We start from the raw sequence: 26,382 nt of genomic DNA, 5'->3' as shown, positions 1-26,382 counted from the left end.
GGCATCAATACTAAGCATTACGGAAGCCCTGAAAACAACACCGACGGCTGCATTGTATGCCAATCTGCAAATTCTACCTGTAGACCGGATGGCAAAGAACATAGCGTTAACAACTGCAAAAGGCTCTGTGCTTTAGGGCAGCTTGAGGGCAGACCGTACGGCTGTAGTAGTATAACGTCATCAATTACAGAACGAACAGGCTACCTGATTCCGTGTCTGCGATTCGAAGGGGCTCTTAAAGCCACAATAGAGGTGGATGGTGGGCGCAAAGGTGCTCAAAAGGCGGAAGAGATGATACGTGGTTCAAAAGTAGTAGAAGGAGTAGGGTCTGCGGTGTATTGCGCTGATCCCGAAGTCAACAGATCCAACCAGCTGCCAGATGTCTATAGCGATTTTTCAGGTGAAAGTAGTAGCCGTAACTGCAGCCGCGTCAACTTTTATATTGACAGCCAAGCAGGAAATAAGGCAATAATCTCGCATAGCCCAGCGTCTAAAGCTGTGTTAGATTGTATGAAATCCCTGAAAAGAATCGAGACAGGGAAATGGGAATAAAAAGCGGATGAACTACAACCATAGACAGACAAAGTTACTGCCATCATTAAGAAGGGAGGACTGTAGACTAATGACGAGTATGCTGGCTGGCCACATGCCTTTAAATTATGCTTGGCCAGTGATAGCAGATGTTGGAAGTGCGGGTTGGAGGAGAAAATGGTCAAGCACGTTTTGTGCTCATGCTCTGTACTTATCAGGACAAGATTCCAGCTATTAGACGTGATAGATCCTACAAAGCTTCGAGTATTTACCCACAAGACGGAGTAATTTTATAGTATTCCTGGTTTTTGATAGGGTTTTTCAGTTTGGTCGTTAAACAAATTTCAGTTAATACTACGGACTCTGATTCAGTCTACGTGTGGTCATCATAGTTCTTCCAGTTAAACCTAACTTAACCCCGCTGCTTATGTGTATGCATTCATTCATATTTGTCACACGCTTTGCCCAGTTTAAGTAAAGTTTTCCAATGAGTTGGACAAGCTGAGTGGCTCTCTGAGCTTTCTGTTCTGAACGGAGCGTTGCCTACGAATCTGTCTAGTGGACAACGCATATCTTTAAATTTGAGAACCAGGCTATCATAATATAAACGAAAAAGTTGGCCGATGAGCTAGTGTGAATTTCGGCTAAATGCCGCAAAAAATTAGTTGAAACGGTAGCAGTCGCTCAAAGCTATTCTTGAGATAATTGGAAGGGACTATGTTTATATAAGTTTTGGTATTTACCGCAGCGACTATCATGCGACGCAGTGCATGACTGGTTCTTGTCTAAGTTTGAAGGGATTAACCTGGACGGCCCCACATGGAACATATTTCGTGGGCGTTATTCAAAATATATATAATAATGGAGTGATAAGATAGTTTCCTTGCCTATCCTTTCTTATTTGACAATATAGAGCCCATTTATAAAAATTAAACTTCTGTTGTTTTTAAGTAAACTTATTTTTAGTACAAATCATAATATTTACAAACGTATTGAAAACTAACAAATACCAAAACCATTAGCGGGTCGCGCTTCGATACCCCTCCAAATCATACGACAATTATGCTCTTCGAAACGAAAACGCGCCTCCTCAACATTTTGTTGTTCCTTTGGCGACCACAAACGTTCGGCCACAGCACTAACACGTGGAAATGTTGTGGGTAGAACATTGTTCTCATTAATCCATTCGCTCCATAGACAAGCTTCGCCACCAATTACATGCGCCTTTTGTGCTGCAGTACCACTAAAATTTGTCGGTTCTACCGCATAGAATTTTTCCCAATCAGCGCCAGTTTCTAAGACATACAAATACCAACCATCACTCAGAATAATATCGGTACCTTTTTTCGTTAATGTGGCTGCTACTTTCTTATAATCAAACCAAATTTGCGCTATAGTATTGGCAGGCCATTCCATCAAAGAATTTTCAATCATGGCCTGGCATAGAAAGGGAGTAAGTAAATAATTCAGCATTTAGTAGAATCACGTATCACTTTACCTCTTGCCACACCATCTGCTTCCAACCCATTGCCGAGATATTCGCAGACAAACGTTCTAAATACAAATATGTTAAATCGCCATTATCCATTCCATGCGCCTTTAAGTATGCTTGTATACTGGCATTTGATTCCCAGCATCCGGAAGCAACTTCGTCCCCACCCAAGTGCAGGTATTTGTCAGGAAAGATGGTTTTGATTTCTCTATTTGGCGGAGTTGTAGAGATTTTATTAAGTGCATTAATAAAAGCTAATAAATATCACTTTGTTACTTAAAGAACTTGTTGAGAAAATTTAATGTTGATTCCTGTGTGGGATTTAATGGGCCCAGTTGTCCTTGAAATTCACCTGCACATTTTGTCATTATCTCCGGATGTGATGCGCCCCAAGAAGCAGTGTGAGCTGTAAGAAATATTTGTGATCGAGTAGCTATAAAGTTTCGTGAACACATTACGAGGTGGCGACAAATGTCAAACAATATGTCAAATTAGCAAATTATCCCGAAATGATCCCGAAGTAATCTTAAAGTTTTTCCAAAATTGCCCCGAAACAGTGTCAAACCGATTCAGAAGCTCTCCCGAGATAGGACATAATCACGAAGTGAATTGCTTGAAATCATCCTAAATAGTCTTCAAAGAGTTCCATAAGTAATCCTGAACTTATCCTGTAATTGTTGGTTCAGAGACCAAAAGATTCGTTTCGCCGCTGGTCGGCCTAGTAGCTCAAGATGATAGTATCGGTCAACTCATACTTACGCTTTTGCGGCTACAACGAAGGAATGGAAGGATATACTGCCTATATGTATGTTGTTGAAAAAGTGAGGCTCGGGCCTAATATTCCCTGGGAACTTAATTATTATTTTTAGACGATATAGCTTTAAGTTTGTTGACTTTATGTTGATATTAAGTCTACAGACCTTTTAGAGGTATGCCAAATTTTTTAAAGTTTGCAGATACTCCCCCACGCCCCTCTTCACACTCCTCCCGCTTCCTCTTTCTAGAACAGTATTTTAAAATTTTTCTAACTCTACCTATGTTGGTCCTATACCAAAAATATCCCATCCCATACGGCCTCACCTTCCTTTTTTAACTGTTTTTTTTAAATCGTGACAACCCTATGCTCAATTATTCAAGACCAATCATATTGTATATATCGGTACATTGTTTTAGAATCTCTTCGCAACTTCTTGAATACAATTTCAGGATTGTTCTTTTCATCATTCCGGATTGTTACGGAATATTCCAAGATGATTACGACAAATTCAAAACCAATACCATATCACTACGGTATTGGTTTCGGGATAGTTTCGCAGCCATTCCAGGATAATTTTAAAACACTCCCATATTTCAAAACAATATGCCCAGTAGATCCTAGTTGAGTCTCATTGAAAAAACTTCAGTCGTTCTCGTGTGCTTGAGACACAAAGGAAACATGTGGTCATCCTAACTTTGAAACATCCAAATATTTAAACATCCAAATTTTGTGGTTCTTATAGATTTTTGTTTAAATAATTTTGGGAAACTTGGAATCATATCTGAGCTATTTCGGGATCGTTTAGCGATTATTTGGTTATGATTTTTCGAATTAATTCGAGACTATTTGGCCCAGTTTGGGACTATAATTGGAATCATTGTGGGACAATTTTTAGATTACTTCACGATTATTTCGGGATTGTATTCGGTATCGTTTCGGTATTATTTCCAAAATATTTTATGACTATTCCCAAGGTTCTATGTACCGGAGCGACTCGGGATTTTTCCCGATCAAGGGCTGTCATTTCAGTGTAACCCCATTTATTTGTTGTGTCCCACTATTTAGGGACGGTTGAAACTCTAAGGGACCTTTTCTGGACTATTTTAAGATTTTTTCGACTATTGTGGGACCATATTGGCATTGTGATATAGATCTTCTTGGAACTCTTTCTGATCAGTTTATTGGTTGTTTTTTTAATTATAACACCGAGATCATTTCCCCAATATTTCGGGATTTTCTGCGTATGGTTCCGAGATTGTTTTTGGGATTTTGTCGGAACTATTATGGACCGTTTTGGGAATGTTTTCGGAGCCATTTTGAGTATCTTCGGGAACCATATCGAAAGGATTGGAATATTTTTTAACTTTGTTTTCGGAGCTAATTCCAAACCATATAAGGATTATTTCTTAATCAAGTGTTTCAGGGCAGTATTAAAAAAATGTATGATGTCTTTGCTTCCATGGAGCATCGCGGGCTTATCTCCGGACTATTTCCGTATTTTGTGCGCTATAATTTCGGGATCTATTCAGAACTGTTTCAAGATTATTTTCTGTTTTCAGGTTCATAGCGGAGTATATCGAACTAATTTAATGTAGTATTTTCTTCATACCGTTCCGCAGAAAACCACTTTCTTCTTCACTTTGATGATGTATATTCTTTTGTGTTTTCATTAAATCTGTTTATTTTTTCTCATACACCACGTCACTCATTACACAAACATGATATTTCGCTTTCCTTAGCGCTCCCATCCAGTGATTCAACACAATTTTTCACTTACTTCAACAAAGACCATACACTACATACTTAAATTCACACATACATTCATACACGTACCTGGCGTATCGAATTCTGCTACAACACGTATACCACGCACACGAGCATATTCCACAATTTCCTTTACTTCGGCCTTGGAATAGGTCAGTTCCGGTCGATAAGCACCCTTTGCTGACAACTCTGGGAATGTGCTTGAATTGTAAGGAAATGCTGAATCATCGGTTATGTGCCAATGTAATACATTTAGCTTGTTAAACGCCATACCATCGAGAAGTTGTAAAATTTTCCTTTTACTCACAAAATGTCTTGCCGAATCTAACATTAGGCCACGATACTTGAAACGAGGCTGATCGTAAACTTCTACGCTGCGAATGAGTAGCTATTAAGAATGCAGTAGAAAAAGTTGAAGATGAAAAAAAAGATGAAGAAAAAATAATTGAAGGAAAGTGTAAAAGGTTGAGTGCAATTTATTTTACAGTTGTGCGACTTTAATAGACTGAAATTTGTCACTTGTTTACTTACCAGCCCATTTGGCAAGGGCACCAACAGCTGGGAGAGTGTTTCCAAAGCGCGCAATATACCCCAAATGGTCGGAGCTCTTACCACACCATCGCCGCGCACATAATCTGGCAGCGTGTGAAAAAACGAAAAATGGAAATGCAAAAATTTATAAAAAACAAGTAAGGAAGGCTAAGTTCGGGTGTAACCGAACATAACATACTCAGTTGAGAGCTATGGAGACAAAATAAGGAAAATCAATCTGGGGTAACCCTGGAATGTGGTTGTATAACATGTGTATCAAATGAAAGGTATTAAAGAGTATTTTAAGAGAGAGTAGGCCATAGTTCTATGGATGAACGCCATTTAGGGATATCGCCATAAAGGTAGACCAGGGCTGACTCTAGAATTTGTTTGTACGATATGGGTATCAAATGAAAGGTGTTACTGAGCATTTTAAGAGGGAGTGGGCATTAGGTCTATAGGTGGACGCCTTTTCGAGATATCGCCACTAGGGTGGGTCAGGGGTGACTCTAGAATGTTTGTACGGTATGGGTATCAAACGAAAGGTGTTACTGAGCATTTTAAGAGGGGGTGGGCATGAGGTCTATAGGTGGACGCCTTTTCGAGATATCGTCATTAGGGTGGGCCAGGGGTGACTCTAGAATGTGTTTGTACGATATGTGCATCAAACGAAAGGTGTTACTGAGCATTTTAAGAGGGAGTGGGCATTAGGTCTATAGGTGGACGCCCTTTCGAGATATCGCCATTAGGGTGGGCCAGGGGTGACTCTAGAATGTTTGTACGATATGGGTATCAAACGAAAGGTGTTACTGAGCATTTTAAGAGGGAGTGGGCATTAGGTCTATAGGTGGACGCCTTTTCGAGATGTCCCCATTAAGGTGGACCAGGGGTGATTCTATAATGTGTTTGTACGATATGGGTATCAAATGAAAGCTGTTAATGAGTATTTTGAAAAGGAGTGATCCTTAGTTCCATAGGTGGACGCCGTTTCGAGATATCGCCATAAAGGTGGACCAGGGGTGTCACTAGAATGTGTTTGTACGATATGGGTATCAAATGAAAGGTGGTAAGGAGTATTTTAAAAGGGAGTAATCCTTAGTTCTATAGGTGGACGCCTTTTCGAGATATCGCCATAAAGGTGGACCGAGGGTGACTCTAGAATCTTTGTACGATATGGGTATCAAACGAAAGGTGTTACTGAGCATTTTAAGAGGGAGTGGGCATTAGGTTTATAGGTGGACGCCTTTTCGAGATATCACCATTAGGGTGGGCCAGGGTGACTCTAGAATGTGTTTGTACGATATGGGTATCAAATGAAAGGTGGTAATGAGTATTTTAAAAGGGAGTTCTATAGGTGGACGCCTTTTCGAGATATCGCCATAAAGCTGGACCAAGGGTGACTCTAGAATGTTTGTACGGTATGGGTATCAAACGAAAGGTGTTACTGAGCATTTTAAGAGGGAGTGGGCATTAGGTCTATAGGTGGACGCCTTTTCGAGATATCGCCATTAGGGTGGCCCAGGGTGACTCTAGAATGTGTTTGTACGATATGGGTATCAAATGAAAGGTGGTAATGAGTATTTTAAAAGGGAGTAATCCTTAGTTCTATAGGTAGACGCCTTTTCGAGATATCGCCATTAGGGTGGGCCAGGTGTGACTCTAGAATGTTTGTACGATATGGGTATCAAACGAAAGGTGTTACTGAGCATTTTAAGAGGGAGTGGGCATTAGGTCTATAGGTGGACGCCTTTTCGAGATATCGCCATTAGGGTGGGACAGGGGTGACTCTAGAATGTTTGTACGATATGGGTATCAAACGAAAGGTGTTACTGAGCATTTTAAGAGGGAGTGGACATTAGGTCTATAGGTGGACGCCTTTTCGAGATATCGCCATTAGGGTGGGCCAGGGGTGACTCTAGAATGTTTGTACGATATGGGTATCAAACGAAAGGTGTTACTGAGCATTTTAAGAGGGAGTGGACATTAGGTCTATAGGTGGACGCCTTTTCGAGATATCGCCATTAGGGTGGGCCAGGGTGACTCTAGAATGTGTTTGTACGATATGGGTATCAAATGAAAGGTGGTAATGAGTATTTTAAAAGGGAGTAATCCTTAGTTCTATAGGTGGACGCCTTTTCGAGATATCGCCATTAGGGTGGGCCAGGGTGACTCTAGAATGTGTTTGTACGATATGGGTATCAAATGAAAGGTGGTAATGAGTATTTTAAAAGGGAGTAATCCTTAGTTCTATAGGTGGACGCCTTTTCGAAATATCGCCATTAGGGTGGGCCAGGTGTGACTCTAGAATGTTTGTACGATATGGGTATCAAACGAAAGCTGTTACTGAGCATTTTAAGAGGGAGTGGGCATTAGGTCTATAGGTGGTCGCCTTTTCGAGATATCGCCATTAGGGTGGGCCAGGGATGACTCTAGAATGTTTGTACGATATGGGTATCAAACGAAAGGTGTTACTGAGCATTTTAAGAGGGAGTGGACACTAGGTCTATAGGTGGACGCCTTTTCGAGATATCGCCATTAGGGTGGGCCAGGGGTGACTCTAGAATGTTTGTACGATATGGGTATCAAACGAAAGGTGTTACTGAGCATTTTAAGAGGGAGGGGGCATTAGGTCTATAGGTGGACGCCTTTTCGAGATATCGCCATTAGGGTGGGACAGGGGTGACTCTGGTATGTTTTTGTACGATATGGATATTAAATTAAAGGTATTGATGAGGGTTTTAAAAGCGAGTGGCCCTTAGATGTATATGTGAAGGCGTTCTCGCGATATCGACCAAAATGTGGACCAGGTGATCCAGAAAATCATCTGTCGGGTACTGCTAATTTATTTATATATGCAATACCACTAACAGTATTCCTGCCAAGATTCCAAGGGCTGTTGATTTCGCCTTGTAGAACTTTTTCATTTTCTTCTACTTAATATGGTAGGTGTCACACCCATTTTACAAAGTTTTTTCCAAAGTTATATTTTGCGTCAATAAACCAATCCAGTTACCATGTTTCATCACTTTTTTCGTATTTGGTATAGAATTATGGCATTTTTTTCATTTTTCGTAATTTTCGATATCGATAAAGTGGGCGTGGTTATGGTCAGATTTCGCCCATTTTTTATACCAAGAAAAAGTGAGCTCAGGTAAGTACGTGGGCTAAGTTTAGTAAAGATATATCGGATTTTGCTCAAGTTATTGTGTTAATGGCCGAGCGGAAGGACAGACGGTGGACTGTGTATAAAAACTGGGCGTGGCTTCCACCGATTTCGCCCATTTTCACAGAGAACAGTTACCGTCATAGAATCTATGTTCCTACCAAATTTGAGAAGGATTGGTAAATTTTTGTTCGACTTATGGCAATAAAAGTATTCTAGACAAACTAAATGAAAATGGGCGGAGCCACGCCCATTTTGAAATTTTCTTTTATTTTTGTATTTTGTTGCATCATATCATTACTGGAGTTGAATTTTGACTTAATTTACTTATATACAGTAAAGATATTAAATTTTATGTTAAAATTTGAATTAAAAAAATTTTTTTTTTAAAAAGTGGGCGTGTTCTTCATCCAATTTTGCTAATTTTTATTTAGCACATATAGAGTAATAGTAGTAACGTTCCTGCCAAATTTCATCCTGATATCTTCAACGACTGCCAAATTACAGCTTGCAAAACTTTTAAATTACCTTCTTGTAAAAGTGGGCGGTGCCACGCCCATTGTCCAAAATCTTACTAATTTTCTATTCTGCGTCATAACGTCAACCCATCTACCAAGTTTCGTCGCTTTATCTGTCTTTTGTAATGAGTTATCGCACTTTTTCGGTTTTTCGAAATTTTCGATATCGAAAAAGTGGGCGTGGTTATAGTCCGATATCGTTCATTTTAAATAGCGATCTGAGATGAGTGCTCAGAAACCTACATACCAAATTTCATCAAGATACCTCAAAATTTACTCAAGTTATCGTGTTAACGGACGGACGGACGGACGGACGGACGGACGGACGGACGGACGGACGGACGGACGGACGGACATGGCTCAATCAAATTTTTTTTCGATCCTGATTATTTTGATATATGGAAGTCTATATCTATCTCGATTCCTTTATATATGTACAACCAACCGTTATCCAATCAAACTTAATATACTCTGTGAGCTCTGCTCAACTGAGTATAAAAACAACTCAAACTTGCACAAGTACATACGATCTCATTTAAAGTGACATAAAGTGGCGAGAGATAAATTAAAAAGATAATTTAGTATGCACAGCAAACGAATGCAAAAAAAAAAAAAATTAAATGGAGCGAATGAAATACGATTACTGCAACAATGTCCACACACTTAATTGCACTTCCTTTTTTTTTTGGTAGCGCTGTTGTTTGAAGGACATTCGTTTGCTCATGGCGCTACCGATCTTCTCCCATATCCCTAATTATTTCAATTATTTCGCATGCTTACTTACATGACTCATCCATGTTGAGATGCGGCAAGTCTTCACAAGTTTGTGTCAAATTGATTTTAAAAATGTGTATGGTGCCGAGTGTTGTAGTGGCAGGAGCGCGTGTATAGCCTTGAGCGGAGGAGCGTATAATGTTGGTGTATCGTTGAAAAGCCGTCTCTAACAATACACATTTTTTGTTCACGGCCTGTGGGTACAGAAAAATTAAATGAAATTGTGATTCAGTTTCTAATAGAGTAAGACACATTTAGTCGATGCGAGGTCTTTGCTTGACCAGCTAGTTCAACCAAAGGACCTCAGAAGTAAAATAATTCTAATCTTTCTTTTCTACCTCTACGACCATCCACCTACATACATCTTTCGGCCGATCCACGTATATCTAATACTATCAGTCTGATTTATCCCCCGGGCAGACTGCACATCTGATGATCAATTTCTGACCAAACCCCAACTCAAGGAATTATCACCATTTCCATAATGGATATGGAGTCTAATTCATTAAAGTTCATTGTGATTTTGTCCATCCGGCTGTACACTGTTTAACTTGAGTAAAAAAGGCGCAAGGGTGCTATTTTAATTAGATAACGGTAAGTAGTTCCTCCATATTTTCGGTATCGAAAATTTCGAAGTGCACAAATATAATCACTAAAAAAGACTGTTTTTTTAATTTCAAAAATGGGCAGAAAGCACCCAAACCAGCAACGAAACAAAACTGAGCGAGAGCAGAACCGAACATGAAACCAGACCGAGTTCGGTACAGAAACTAGATCTGAAATCGAAACTAAAACGGTATCCAAAATGGTAACCGTACCGAATCCAGAACGGCATCTGAAAATATAACCGGACTGAAACTGGAACGGATTATGTAGCCGGTCCGAGGCCGGAACGATCTCCGAAGTGGTAACGGGACCGAAATTAGTACGGAATATGAAACCAGACCAAATTCGGTACAGAAACTATAGCCGAAATCAAAACCATAACGGGATCCGAAATGGTAAACTGACCAAATTCGGCACAGAAACTAGATCCGAAAGCGAAACTAAAACTGTATCCAAAATGGTAGTCGGACAGAGTCCAGAACGGCATCCGAAACGGTAACCGGACTGAAACTGGAACGGAATACTATCTGGACCGAAACCGGAACGGACTCCGAGGAGGTAACCGGACCGAAATCAGTACGGCATGTGAAACCAAACTAAATTCGGTACAGAAACTAGATCCGAAATCGAAACCGTAGCGGGATACGAAATGGTAAACGGACCTAATTCAGTACAGAAACCAAATCCGAAATGGAAACTAAAACGGGAACCAAAATGGTAACCGGACCGAATCTAGAACGGCATGCGTATGTTATAACAGCTTATTATCATATCTTGGTGTTCTTACACATATCTAGATATATTTTTAATGCACTCTTCAAACACTTACTAAAAATTTAAAATTCGTGGCATTAACTGCATAATAACGATTACTTTCAACCATTTTGTAAGGTTTGGGCCAAATTTCACCTGAGTAAGAAAAAAAAAATCACCACTATCAAAACAAAACAATAGCAACACAAGTTTAAAAAGTATATTATTTTCGTTCACCTATGGTAGCTTTAAATTCCGGCCCATAACTTAGATAGCCGCCTTCGCCGTTACTTAAGTTAAGCTCACAGATAAACAACAAAAACACAATTAACTCGAATACTTTTCGCATTGCAAGCAAATATTATTTTGTTCTACTTCGATTGAATAACTGTAATGTACTAATTTGAAGCGAAGGCGTCTCATCAACGAATTAGTAGTACACTGAAAGAAAAATACTGGTAAAATCAACTGAAATACTGGTCAATTCAACCGAAATTTCTGTCAATTTTTATCCATCGCAACAAGATGTTGAATCAACTGCGCACAAATCGTTGATTCGTAATTGACCGTTTTAGTAGTCAAATGCACAAAAAAGTTGTTGCGACAGCTTTGTATGAAAGTACCTATGTTGCCATATAAATAAATAAATGCAAGGCGCGATAACCTCCGAAGAGATTTTAGGCCGAACTTCTCTTCCAATTTGCGTCGTGCTCCTTTTTAATTTTTCTTACAAATTGGCGGGACGCGACCTACTTGTTTAATGCCGACACCGAACGGCATCTGCAAGTCATATGAGTTTTCACTGAGAGCATTTCATTGGCAGAAATACACTCGGAGCGCATGCCGTACACTGCCGATGGGAGACTCCGCTTAGAAATCTTTTCTTCTAATTGAAAAAGATTGTTTCTAAAATTTTGATGTTGCTTTTCCCGGGGTGTGAACACAGGGCCTTCGGTGTGGTAGGCGGAGCACACTACCATCACACTACGGCGGCCGCCATATAAATACGTAAATATGTGAATACATAAATACGCATGCTTGCTACATATACATACATATGAATACATAAATGAAAATAGTAGTCACAAAACTGATTCTCAATTCTTTCGGTTGCAGCTCAGCTCATTCTCAATTTCTTCTCTCGCATGTAGTTGCCACACTTGATTGTTTCGAACAAAACTTGTATAAATGTTTGACATAACATTTTAAATAGAGAACTTGTAAGTTATAGAAAAGTAAAGAATCAAATCGCAGGAAGGTAATTCACCACTGGAGTAACTTTACATGTAATGCGGCAAGTTTAATTTTCGTAACATTTTAAGTTAAAACGATTCCAAAACAAATCAAACTTTTATTTTGTCAGAAACATCAACATTAAAAATGATGTTTTTTTTATTATCTTATTAGGTTCGTTCACGTGAGTTAAAATTCATAAAAACTTGAACAAAATGTTACTAATTTTGGAAAAATCCTGTTCGTTCAAGCAAAACTTTTGCAACAAGAGAGCGCAAGTTTGCATTTCGCTTGGACGAGAAGTTGCAAAATTGTACCCGATAAATAGGTGTACCGGCATCTCATAATTTTTCCACAGTAAATCCAAAAAAGGGTTTTTCCGTTTTGTATTCATAACTGAAAAACTAGTTTTTTATTGTTTTCCCATTTTGTGTGTTTTTTCGATTTGATGGTTTTCTTATTTTGTTGTTGTTTTTTTAACAAGTGGCACCATCGTCATACGTACAAAGTAGAGAGCGCAGTGAGCGTAAAATTCTCTTTGATATTTGCTCATGTATTGACAGATGATCGCCGTTGAAATGATCTGTAAGATCAGTTGTGTTAACAGAAAAATCAGTTAGATTGATTAGGAATCTGTCAATTTTACAAAATTGTGTTAACTTAAGAGCGGCAATTTATCTTCTGTTGAAATGACTAAATTAATTGATCGCTTGACAATCTCGGTCTAATTAACCATAATTCGATCAATTTCACCGAATCTGCGTTAAATCAAGAACAACAGAACCGATTTGTCAATTTTACTAGCACCATTTCTTTCAGTGTAGATATATTTAGTCTGCTTTATTTGGGGAAGTACAACTGTGTACATACCTATCTCAAAAAAAAATACCGCTGAACTAATCATTGATTGTTGACTGTGCACTTTTTTTTGCGAGTCTACACAAAGAAATAGAAAAAAGAGCTTCTTATATGCATAGACGAACTCGTGTGCATAATAAAAATATTGTACGAAAGTGATAAATGTGTACCTTTTTTACTTGAGTCGTAATAAAAACTATGTGAAAGCACCTCCAGTATTTTCCAATGAACTTATTTTAGACCCACTTTCATCGCCTGCTTGTAGCAGATGCAGCAGATTAAAGTGACGCGCACTACGTTGAGAAGGAACCAAGAATGTCTTATTGTTGTATCCGATTTTGGTTTGGAACAAAATCTGTTTCGGCGTTGCGCCATCATTTGATCCCGACATCGGCCGCAGGGACAGTGTCTTAGAACGTCAAGGCTTATCTGTCCGGTCAGGCGATGCAAACCTAGAAATCATCAACATCTACATCCCTCTTGCCACTTGCTACCCCAGTGGATACTGCCCTAATATCAGCGCCTTACTCGCTGGCAATAATTGCATTATCTTAGGCGATTACAATGCCCATCACGATCTGTGGCATTCAAACTTGCGGGCAGACAGTAGGGGTGAGATGTTGGCGTATCAAATAGAAGAAACGACGTTCTGCACAATAAACGGAGACGCCCCCACACGTATGGTAGGAAGCTGTCACAGTTCGCCGGATATATCAATCGTGAACGCAGGACTCGTAAACTGCGTCAATTGGCAACCGACGGTAACATTGGCATCCGACCACACGCCTATACTTATTTCGCTCGAGCGTACCGCCGACTTCATCGTCACAGAAAAATGAACTTTCATAAACTTTAAAAAAGGAAAGTGGGATGAATACAAATCCTTTACAGACAACCGCTTTGCTGCCCTCCCTATTCCGACTTATGCTCGCCAAGGGGAGCGTGCTTTCCGCAAGGTCATTGAATTAGAATTCCCGAAATTCTGCCTTACTTTCCGGCGGAGGCCGCAAATTTAGCGAGAGAACGTGACCTTATAAGACAGCTCGATCCCGGGGACCCATAAAAACCAACGCATCAGATTGCTTGTGGATGAACACAAACGGTTGTAACCTCTCTGCCGGTGTAGGTAAGCTTTGGTCCACCGTAAAGTCCCCATCGAATCCGTCTAAGTACAATGACAAAATTTCCATCGCCTTTGGCGATAAAGTGCTGTCGGATGCGAAAAAATGCGCGAGCGCTTTCTGCCGACAATATATTATGCATTCTATGGTCGACAAAGATAGACGGAGGGCAAACAGACACGCACGTAAGCATAAATTCAGCGCTTCTCCAATTACCATCACCGCCAAAGAGGTTGAAGATGCCATCGGTCATGCTAAACAATCCAAAGCAGTGGGCCCAGACGGAATAGCCATGCCGATGCTTAAAAGCCTAGGGAAAGAGGGTTTCAAATATTTAGCACATGCCTTCAACCTGTCTCTTTCCACCTTCGTCATTCCCGAAAAATGGAAAATGGCCAAGGTGGTCCCGCTACTAAAGCCTGAGAAACCAGCTAACATCGGAGAGTCATATCGCTCGATATCTCTCCTATCGCCAGTAGCCAAGACGTTTGAAGCCATTTTGCTCCCCTACTTCAAGGCAAATTTGCAGCTAGCCTGTCATCAGCATGGCTTCAGAAAACTCCACAGCACCACCACCGCGCTAAATGCCATTAGCATCCAGATAAATTGCGATTTAAATCAAAACCCCCACCATAGAACAGTACTCGTTGCGCTAGACCTATCAAAAGTCGTTTCCTACGCCGATGACTGCACAACAATGACCACAGGCCCAGGCCTAGAGAAAATGTTTCCTGAACAAACATGGACAAACGATGGGCAAACGACGGACATACGATTTAGCACAATAAATCGAAACAAAAATTTTTTTGGGTTTTTTAGAAAAAAAAAATTTTTTGTTATAACTTTTTAACAAAAGGTGGCCAAATGAAAATGTTTCCTGGACAAACATGGACAAACGATGGGCAAACGACGGACATACGATTTAGCACAATAAAGCGAAACAAAATTTTTTTTGGGTTTTTTCGAAAAAAAAAAAAATATTTTTGTTATAACTTTTTAACAAAAGGTGAACAAACGAATATTTTTCCTGGACAAACATGGACAAACGATGGGCAAACGACGGACATACGATTTAGCATAATAAAGCGAAACAAAAATTTTTTTGGGTTTTTTCGAAAAAAAAAATATTTTTGTTATAACTTTTTAACAAAAGGTGAACAAACGAAAATTTTTCCTGGACAATCGTGGACAAATGATGGACAAACGAATGGCATTTTGTTTTTTTACCTACCTCCCTGATCTCGCCAGTTTTTTCACCTCGCGAGACCTGGCATTATCAGCTCTGTGAAGTTGGCACCTACTTGGGCGTATAATTAAAAAAACCATATCTCATTCGTTTGTCCATCGTTTGTCCACGTTTGTCCAGGAAAAATTTTCGTTTGTCCACCTTTTGTTAAAAAGTTATAACAAAAACATTTTTTTACGAGTAATTAAAAAAACCAAATCCCATTCGTTTGTCCACGATTGTCCAGGAAAAATTTTGGTTTGTCCACCTTTTTTTAAAAAGTTATTTCCAAAAAACAAAAATCGTGTGTGAAGTTGGCACCTCCATTTACGAGTAATTAAAAAAACGAAATGCCATTCTTTTGTCCATCGTTTGTCCGCGTTTGTCCAGGAAAAGTTTTCGTTTGTCCACCTTTTGTTAAAAAGTTATAACAAAAAATTTTTTTTTCGAAAAAACCCAAACAAATTTTTGTTTCGCTTTATTGTGCTAAATCGTATGTCCGTCGTTTGCCCATCGTTTGTCCATGTTTGTCTAGGAAAATTTTCGTTTGTCCACCTTTTGTTAAAAAGTTATTTCAAAAAAAAACAAAAATCGTGTGAGAAGTTGGCACCTCCATTTACGAGTAATTAAAAAAACCAAATGCCATTCGTTTGTCCACGATTGTCCAGGAAAAATTTTCGTTTGTTCACCTTTTGTTAAAAAGTTATAACAAAAATCTTTTTTTTTTTCGAAAAAACCAAAAAAAATTTTTGTTTCGCTTTATTATGCTAAATCGTATGTCCGTCGTTTGCCCATCGTTTGTCCATGTTTGTCCAGGAAAAATTTTCGTTTGTTCACCTTTTGTTAAAAAGTTATAACAAAAATATTTTTTTTTTCGAAAAAACCCAAAAAAATTTTTGTTTCGCTTTATTGTGCTAAATCGTATTTCCGTCGTTTGCCCATCGTTTGTCCATGTTTGTCCAGGAAACATTTTCATTTGGCCACCTTTTGTTAAAAAGTTATAAAAAAATTTTTTTTTTTCTAAAAAACCCAAAAAAATTTGTGTTTCGCTTTATTGTGCTAAATCGTATGTCCGTCGTTTGCCCATCGTTTGTCCATGTTTGTTCAGGAAACATTTTCATTTGGCCACCTTTTGTTAAAAAGTTATAACAAAAAAATTTTGTTTCCAAAAAACCCAAAAAAATTTTTGTTTCGCTTTATTGTGCTAAATCGTATGTCCATCGTTTGCCCATCGCTTGTCCATCTTTGTCCAGGAAACATTTTTCTTTGTCCACCTTTTTTTGACGGCCAGCCGATTGCATGCTACGCGTCCCCTATATGGTCGCCAAGCTGAAAACCTACACACCGGAAGAAGCTACAGGCCTGCAAAAATACTGCTCTCAGAACCGCCACGGGCTGTCTTCTTATGTCCCCAGAATACCATCTACCTAATGAGGCGAGAATACTCCCCATCAGGGAGAGAAATGAGATGCTAACCAAACAGTTCCTGTTGAATACCCAGAAACCTGGGCATCCCAACAGACATCGGATTGATGAGCCAACACCGTCCAGGGGCTTAAGGAGTCACCTCCGTAAGCATTATGAGAAAATACGGCACCTGAGAACTCAGCCGTATGAAGCAAAAAACACAAGCAGGTCCTCAGTGAACTCCACAAACAGGCGTCGGATTTGTATGCCAGGAATTGCCCGGTGAATCCAGTACTCAAGGAACAGTACCCAAAACTTGTGGAAGAGGAACGCATACTCCCCAGGCAAGGCGGGTCACTCTATATCAACTTCGATCTGGATACTGTAACAGGTTAAACTCTTACCTAGTCAGAATCAACCCTGACATACAAAATGTATGCCCTGATTGCAATGTGTCCCCACATGACACCAATCATCTCTTTAATTGTAATGTGGAACCAACGCCGCTAACACCTCTCACATTATGGTCCACCCCTGTTGAAACAGCAAGTTTTCTTGGACTGCCGTTAGAGGATATTGATGACATTTTGTGATCGGTCGCACCTATTGGGTTGGGCGAAGCACTGCTACAACAACAACAACAACAACAACCAATTAGCAGAGGACACTAACACCACAAGTGACACCAGAACCGAAGCTACTGTTGCAAAATATACTACATTTAATTTCATAACATTAGTTCATTTCTGGTATGAAATCTTAAGGAGGATTGATCGTGTGCAGCTCAGATTACAAAATCCGGGGACGAATTTTAGAGAAGCGTATCGTGATCTTAAATCATTAGCGAGTGAACTATCCGAAATTCGAGACAAATTTTTGCCTCGGGCGCAAGTAAACCTCACTATGCCACTGCCCAGATTTTGCTTTTTTTAACATTTGGCTTCAAAATTTAGGGTTAAGCTCCTAGCTGAAAAGAACCCGGAATTATTAATTTGTTATGGAAGTATTATCGGTTTTCTATCGAAAGTATATCGATAAGTTATCGATAAGTTATACAAAAGTTGTCTACATTTATCTAAAAGTTGTGATTACTTATCAGGAAGTATCGATTTATAGGAGTGTTACGAATTTGTTATCGATTTGTTATCGTAAAGTTATAAACTTCATATCGGAAAGTAATCGATTTTGTATAAAAATTTATCGATTTTCTATCGAAAAGTTATCGATTTGGTATCGGAGACTCATGAGATTGGTACGAAACAGATACAGATAAAACTCCAATATGATAGCGACGACGCATTGGTTCGCCGCAGAATAAGAAACCAATAAGGAGCCGCTGATTCTGCTATAGCAAGCCGATAACAAAGCAACGCCTTTTTTTTAGCAACTAATGCTATATCTCGGATTCCGTTTCTAATTGCGTTTTAACTTAATTTCTCGAGCTGCACTTTCGTAAATATGCTGACCTTGAAATAAGACGCAGACAATGTCAGATTAAGCGTACTCTGTATACTTAAGGAGCAGGATGGTCTCTACATTTTTCGTTTCTGTCGAAAGAAGTGGTATGATATGACTCTCCATGTGTACCAAGTTTTCCAGGTTTTTTTAGTGGTACCAATTTTTCCTCCGATTTCAGCAATGACAAGGGTGGTCAGAGAGATGTTGAAAACTGTAATCATTTAGCTAACTCACTCACGAGTCAAAACGCTTTAATATTAGCATGACGTTGATATCAGAGGCAATGGTTTATAATCGTTTGCCTTTTTAATAGCTTCGTCAACATGTGTAGTAGTATATTTATGGTCTACAGGACTACAGAAACTATTATCTATCCTAGGGGAGCCAAATGGTAGCTTATATTGCTGAACTCACAGTCCTTGTCGTGGAGAATTTTCTGCCACTAACATTTTACGTGAGTAGTCCGAATCATGCGATTAGGGCTAGGAAGGCTTCTAAGGCCTTATAATGCGGTGGAAATTACCAGATTTCTCACTTACAGACGATGTAAGCGATGCAGCGTAATACACTGTTTAGAATAAGCTGAACCCTTTAATTATTCTGCAGGAATCTCGGCGTCAGCTGAAAATTGTGGCTGACGGATTACTGTGGCATCTAAAAGACTGTTGTTTAGAATGCGATGAACGGGATCCTATCCGCTGAAGCTTACTTGTTGCCGCTTACTATATTATTGAAATGAAATGAAGCAATCACCTCATTCATTCCGTGTTAATTTTCTTTTTCTTCTTCTTCTTGTAGCTATAAGAAGACTAATTGAAATTTGGGTAGTTTTATCGGCGCTTCTAGTCCTTGCCAGATATTGATACGGAACACTCCGGAAAATAGCACCATTAAACTATTTGCCATACCATCTCAACAAGATTTGATGTGACCACGTCAAACCTTCTAGCTGAACCAATCCCCTCCTTCCACATGGAAGTTGAAGTCGCCACAGACTCACCCATCAGATAAACAGGATTCGCCACGGGTAGGTGAAGTTGACATTTGGGTTGGAGTAACTATAAATTGCGCTGGCAACCCATTGAAAGGGCTGCGCTACATAACCCCTTAAATCCCGGTGCCGCGTTCTTCGCATCTTTCGATATTTAACAACGATAAGAAATCTTTAAGAACACCGGTTGCCAGTAAAAAACTGTTATACATTAGCTAGGAGACCCAGTATGTACCAAGCTTTCCATCTTTTGAAATTTGTATGCTATTTAAATCTATCGAAAATACTTTATTGCTTTATTTAAGCTCCATTATTCACAGAGTTCGCTTTGCAAATATCTGTAAATATATAGAGACAAAAAATAGTTCTCAACCTATTGTAGCTTCGCTGTCTTTACGTTGTATAGCTAACTCTAGCTTAAACTTCAATTCGTCCCCACCAGCATCAACATCACATTGCCATTTAAACTTTGTAATGTGTTAAGTTATGGTTGCCAGACGTCCCCACTTTCGGGGATTTGTCCCCGATTTCAAAGATTTGTTCCGGCGTCCCCGCTTATATTCTAAATGTCCCCACTTTCACGATAGCATTTTTGATATCATTTCAGTTTACGATAATCACCTATGATCTCCCAAAAGTGGATGAACGACAAAAATCGAATTTTATTCCATTAGCTGTGAGGACGAATTTGGCACAATTAAGAAAAGATGGAAAGGGCCATGCTTGCGACAAATTTTTGGCAAAAATCGATATTGTTTATTGTGAAACATTAGAATATCTGAAACTTTGGACGTCAGGATTTTCGGAATTCAGAGTTTTCAAATGGTTGGATTTCAAAACAGATCAAAACTTGCAATATAGTGAAGTAGAACCATGCCTCTTTTATTTGCTTGAAAAAAAAAAGTGACCATAAATGATTCTTTGTTACATGATCAAATATTAAATTTGAGAAAATTGTTGGAATCCAAGGCCGATGATCACGTTTTTTTTTTGCACAAAAATCTGCAAGCGCCAAATGACTGCGTTTTGTTCAGCTAATAAAGATCTCGAAGGATATTCAGAAGTGCTCAAAAGATGATGGTCTGGGTCACCCTGGTCCACATTTTGGTCGACATTGGCCTTCACATATACAACTACCACCACTCCCTTTTAAAACCCTCATTAATACCTTTAATTTGATACCCAAATCGTACAAACAAATTCTAGAGTCACCCCGGTCCTCCTTTATGGCGATATCTCAAAAAGGCGTCCACCTATAGAACTATGGCCCACGCCCTTTTAAAATACTCATTAACACCTTTCATTTGATACCCATATCGTACAAACAAATTCTAGAGTCAGCCCTGGTCCACCTTTATGGCGATATCTCAAAAAGGCGTCCACCTATAGAACTATGGCCCACGCCCTTTTAAAATACTCATTAACACCTTTCATTTGATACCCATATCGTACAAACAAATTCTAGAGTCAGCCCTGGTCCACCTTTATGGCGATATCTCAAAAAGGCGTCCACCTATAGAACTAAGGCCCACGCCCTTTTAAAATACTCATTAACACCTTTCATTTGATACCCATATCGTACAAACAAATTCTAGGGTTACCCTAGGTTCATTTTCCTACATAGTGATTTTCCCTTATTTTGTCTCCATAGCTCGCAACTGAGTATGCAATGTTCGGTTACACCCGAACTTAGCCTTCCTTACTTATTACTATTTAAATTTGATTACATTTTTTGTTGGAAGTGTCCCCGATTCATATCTCGGGCATCTGGTAACCCTAGTTAAGTAGCCGATATATTTTTGTCAAGCAGAAAAACAAGTTATTCGGGGTGAAGGACAGTTCTTCATTGTTATCGTTAACCATAACGCCCCCCTTTTGCTGTCTTCTATGTGAAATTAAAGTTCTTTTTAATTTAGGCAATGTGTATGCACCCGTATGCTTGAGGCAATTTATAGCTTTAATTTTTTCATAGTCCGGATGCTTGTGGAAGCTATGCACAAATTTTGTTTCCAACAACATGCAGGCGTTTTTTTGTTGTTGTTTTTCTTTCGTTCTGTAGTTTAGTTATTTCTCGGAAACTGTGACCATACATTGTTTGTGCATACATAAGTTAACACATATGTATGTATGTGCAGTTTAGCGATGTCCATTTGTAATTGGAAGAGATATGTGCATTTTCTTACATAGATACATATTTACGTCTGCATATGAATGTATATTTGCAGCCAGCTGATTGAGTTACATAAGAAATTCATCTAAATGCGGTGCAGCACAATCGTGCCGATTCAGAGATGCACCAGTGCATAAGTATTCGCATATACAGACACTTAAAACTGATGAAAGTCTACTGCAGATGATTTTATAGCTGTACACATACGTATGTGCCATTCCACATCAAATCGACCAATCTATGATTCGAGCATATTATTTCATACATACATATTGTGGCGAATATTAGCATCACTATGTTGTTAGTAAATAATCACAACAACAAAAATACCAAGCAGCCACTCTTATGTACATGTACACATTAAGGCAAGCAACACTTACGTACATAGAAGGCGACGAAGAATATCTCACATACACATATGTAGTCATCAGCTAAGTGAAGAAGTACTTGCTCACACATACAAACGCATATGGCTAGAAAAAAAGCATATACTACAAATATGTATACATATATATAGCTGGTTAACCAAGCATGAGATGCAGATGTTCTAGAACACATGATCGTGAAACGACTAGACCTTGGGAGAATTGGCGAACGAGATAACCGAGAGTATAAAAGCAGCGGAAACTGGGGAATCAGTAATCAGTTTGATTTAAACACGCTATTAGTTGTGAAGTTAATTATAATTGTGAAGTACTCCCAAAGTAATCTAAATAAAGACCAGTATGCAATATTGAATATTGGAGTTATTTATTCGACAGTTTAGCGTTTCGACAGTTAGCAGAAGGTGCATAATAACTACGATTTCCCTAAATTCGTTACAATATATTGCGTGTTTTAGATTAGTCTGCTATATGGGGAAGTACAAAATGTAAGCGCAACTGTAGTCACTTCGCTGTAGCATAATGTGGGAACAATGTACATACGTGCTAGAGTTGATATGAGCGAAATCAGACAGCAAATTAAAGCAAGGCAAGCAAAAATATATCGATTTTATATCGAAAATTTATTGAAAGGTTACAGGAGTGTTACAAACTTGTCATCGGCGTGCTATATTCCTTTTATCGAAATTTGATCGATTTGTTACAGAAATGTTATGGATTTGTTATCAAGAAGCTATCGATTTCGGGTTTCGATTTATTATCGATTATTTATAATAAAGTAGTCGATATGTAATCGAAAAGCTATCGATTTTTTATCGACGTGTAACCAATTTGTGGCCGGTGTTTTGTCGATTTCTTATCGAAAACTTTAAATTTATTATCGAAAATCTATAGATATATTATCAACAAGTTATCGATTTCTTATCGAATTGCGATTTCTTATCGAAAGTAATCGACTTCACATCGAAGTATCAGCAAATTCTTATCGGCGTCTTATCGGTTTGTTAACGACGACGTATCGGTCCAACGCTGGCTCATCTGCTTCTCTATCCGCCCAACTGTTGTCAGCCATGGCCAAAGTTGATAAATAGAGCGATGGTATTACGCCTAAAAAGCGTCACAGCTGCCTTAAAGTTCTATGTACTGAAAAATAGAATATGGCATGCAACTTCGACATGTCGGTCTTCAGCTCACTTTGTCCCACATGGAGTTCCATTTACTTCATTGCTTTTGACAAACTAAAGCAGATTGATGATGGATTCCCGGCTTCGAAAGACACTTTGCGACCTCCATGAGATCTAGCACTTGTCTTTAGACATCCTGCGAACATATTAAAAAATCGTAATTTTCCCTCAGCCTTTAGGGAATAACTAAATTTATTAGTCGGCAAAGTCGCTGACTGGTAATACACAGCACGAACGGCATCATCTTGCAATGATATAATTGTGTGCATGCAGCCTTGCCTCCTTCGCTATTGGGATAAGCCAAAAATGTATACTTTAAATCGTTTCCCATTACGATGTATATATACCGTAACCGATTAAAGATGCTCGCGATATGCTGAGATGGGTATGCATCCTTCGGCTCGGTTCTGAACGAGTACTATCAGAAAATTCCACCCGCTGTCATACTTTTCTATAACTGCGAGCCTCAGCAGTTCAACTGACAGTTACTCCATGTGCTCCAGTTTTAGCTTCTTTCGTGGCATCAATTTCACTATGCATGGGCCATCGATACAATTTGATACCAATGATGTCCAAAGCCCAAATGCTTCGCAGAAATCTGCTTCTAGTTAGAGCTCCTGCTTCAATATCGGTATCAGATATACATCCGTGAACTGTGCTTTGTCCCGCTATTTAAATTCGATTCATATTTTGCTTACCACGGACTGTTCTTCTTCGTCCGCTGTCCTTAGCTGCTAAAGATAGTTTTTCTGTCTACACTTCTACACACTACCAGTGTGGCACCCTCCTTGTAAAATTTTTAACATCTTAGATCCTCATTAGACGCATTTCATCTAAATGGAATAAAACTCAGCAAACAAAATGTCTCTTAAACAACTTAGTCTTTATAAAATGTATCGATGCTAAAGAATAAAAGGCTTGCCCTCTGGTCTTGTCTGCCGCCACTTAGTCCATTAACGCAAAGGTAAATATGGTTTAAGTCTTTTTATTTTCGATTCCTTGTTATTTTTGTTGCACAAATTTCGCGGTTTTATTATTGTTTGTGATGTTGTTGTTCATTTCGCATATACATACTTAATTGAATGTGCAATTTCGTGCTGTGTCCGTTGTGGGTCAATTAAATTACCCCTGTAGATGATTGTAAGCTACTTAAACTGGATAATTTTTCAAAATTATTATAGGCTTGTATGGTCAGATATTTGAACAGTGCAAGATTAAACTTCACTTATAAACCCGACGTTTCGCCAAGCTCCTTGGCATCCTCAGGGTAATTTTGGATAATTTTTCATTAGCTCGGAAGTAGTTATCTAGTAGGGGCTAAAGCACGAGGTACAGGAAAACTGATGCCACTTTAGCATAGATATGCAGGAATATTCGCTCGACATTGCTGGCAATTGTAAAAGATGTATTTTTCTAGGGCATGAAAAGTTGGATGCTTCAATGATTTTAAATACATATTGGGGTTTGCATATAGTGTGGTATTTGAAATATTCAAATATGCAAAACGTATTTGAGAAACGGACAAATGTATTCCAAACAAAATCAAATATTTTAATAAAATTCTTCTCTGAAATACGTGACCCTTTTTTCAAACACCGTTAGAGAATGTGCATGTAGTAAGGCCTTTAACTGAAGGCTGCAGCCTGTCAGCTCCAATAGTTGTCTGTTTTCCAAATCAGTGACCGTAGTGTGGTGGTAGCGTGTTCCGCCCACCACACCGAAGATTCTGGGTTTAAGAAGCGACATCAAAAAAGTTTTCCTAAGCTGGGTCGCCCTCAGCCGTGATTTTCAAAACACTCTGAGTGTATTCCTATGATGAAAAGCTTCTCAGTAGAAGCCTATCTGCCTAAAACTTATGTTAGTGTATTTTATATTTGTAAACCGTGTAAATAAATAAATCCAATTGATTTTTTTACAAAACAATTTTGAGCATTCACTCTTTACCAGAAAATAACGAGCTTTTTTCGATATCGCGAGAGAACTAAGAATTAGGATACATTTTTTTTTTTGAAGTGGCCATTCGCATTTTCTATTATAAATATCTTTTGAGTACAGCCTTATCAGCCATTGATCTTGAACACAATTATGGATTGTGCCCTTCTTTGCGAGCTAATCAAAAACAAAAGATTAAGGCGACGAACTTGAATATTTCAAAAACTAAGTCCAACACCAAAAAACATTTCTTTTAAGTTAATTTTGTGACCTTTAGTAATGTATCTTTGGGTTAACCTGGCTCGAAGTCAGGTGTAATAAAAACACATGAAGTTCTTGTAGAACCGATATATTTCGATTACCTTCGGTGGAGTATTATACATCAGACGGTGCAAGCGTGAAAATAAATTTGCCCTGAGGAAGATTACCGAAGGTAATCGAAATATATCGGTTACACAAGAATTTCATGTGTTTTTATTACACCTGAATTCGAGCTAGCTTAACTCAAAGATACAACACACATTTAGCATATCCCTCATATTTAAACCAGTTATAGCCACTGTACACTCACTTATGCATGATTCCACAAATACATACACACTCCCCCACTTAAACACTGACTTCCATGCACTGCATGTGGTCTTTACGTCAACGACTTTCTTAATTCGAATTGTTTTTCATTTTTCCAGGTACTAAACTGCCTTAGTTTACCGAACGCTAACAGCAATTTTATTTAAATTGAATTTTTAATAGACATCTTTGAAGTGCATAAAAATCGAGCTTAGTGCTGCCAAAGAATGCGTAGGATATTTGTGCAATCAGCAGTGGAAAAAACACATTCCCACTTTGATATCTTTAAAAATCGCATATCTAAACTTGAAAATTTTAGCGCCACCTCTTCGTCTGTTGTCTAGCTTCAAGCTTTCTATCTTAATGCTTTAATTGCTCACAACGCTTAGATTTTATTCGGATTCATTCACGCCACGCAATTGTCGCCGCAGTCAATTGGCCTCTGCGCCAACGTCGCGCCACCGGTCGTATGATGGACAAAACGTGACTTTAATGCCAACCCACACATACGTATTTTGTTTATTTAAATTTTTCCTTTTTATACTCAGCTGAGCAGAGCTCACAGAGTATATTAACTTTGTTCGCATAACGGTAATCCGTAACGGCATAAACTAATCCAGATAGATATAGACTTCTATATATCAAAATGATCCGGGAGAAAAAAGAAATTCATTCAGTCATGTCCGTTCGTCCGTCCGTCCGTCCGAAAACACGATAACTTGAGTAAATTTTAAGGTATCTTGATAAAATTTGGTATGTAGGTTCCTGGGCACTCATCTCAGATCGCTATTTAAATTGAACGAAATCGGACCATAACCACGCCTACTTTTTCGATATCGAAAATTTCGAAAAAGTGCGATATTTCATTACCAAAGACGGCTAAAGCGATGAAACTTGGTAGGTGGGTTGATCTTATGACGCAGAATAGAAAATTAGTAAAATTTTGGACAATCGGCGTCGC

The 26,382-nt window shown here is 38.8% G+C and overlaps 2 protein-coding genes across 9 annotated transcripts in view; one reads left to right on the top strand and one right to left on the bottom strand.

Annotated features, from left to right (window-relative positions):
- toc (toucan) overlaps positions 1 to 26,382 on the top strand; it is a 708,907-nt gene that overhangs the window by 529,361 nt on the left and 153,164 nt on the right. The gene's annotated exons all lie outside the window — the stretch shown is intronic.
- Positions 1,477 to 11,019, bottom strand: LOC137240146 (beta-hexosaminidase subunit beta-like). The gene is made up of 7 exons (XM_067766083.1): positions 10,966 to 11,019; positions 9,541 to 9,724; positions 5,076 to 5,179; positions 4,614 to 4,932; positions 2,300 to 2,429; positions 2,030 to 2,231; positions 1,477 to 1,968 (listed from the first exon to the last, which is right to left on the bottom strand). Exons 1-7 carry the CDS (start codon positions 11,017 to 11,019, stop codon positions 1,531 to 1,533), a joined length of 1,431 nt encoding a protein of 476 aa, XP_067622184.1. The 3' UTR covers positions 1,477 to 1,530.

Source organism: Eurosta solidaginis, chromosome 2 (assembly GCF_040869045.1).
Source record: "Eurosta solidaginis isolate ZX-2024a chromosome 2, ASM4086904v1, whole genome shotgun sequence".
Taxonomy (NCBI): Eukaryota; Metazoa; Arthropoda; class Insecta; order Diptera; family Tephritidae; genus Eurosta; species Eurosta solidaginis.
The sequence above is the reverse complement of the archived record's forward strand: the minus strand, read 5'-3'. Positions and strand labels throughout refer to the sequence as shown.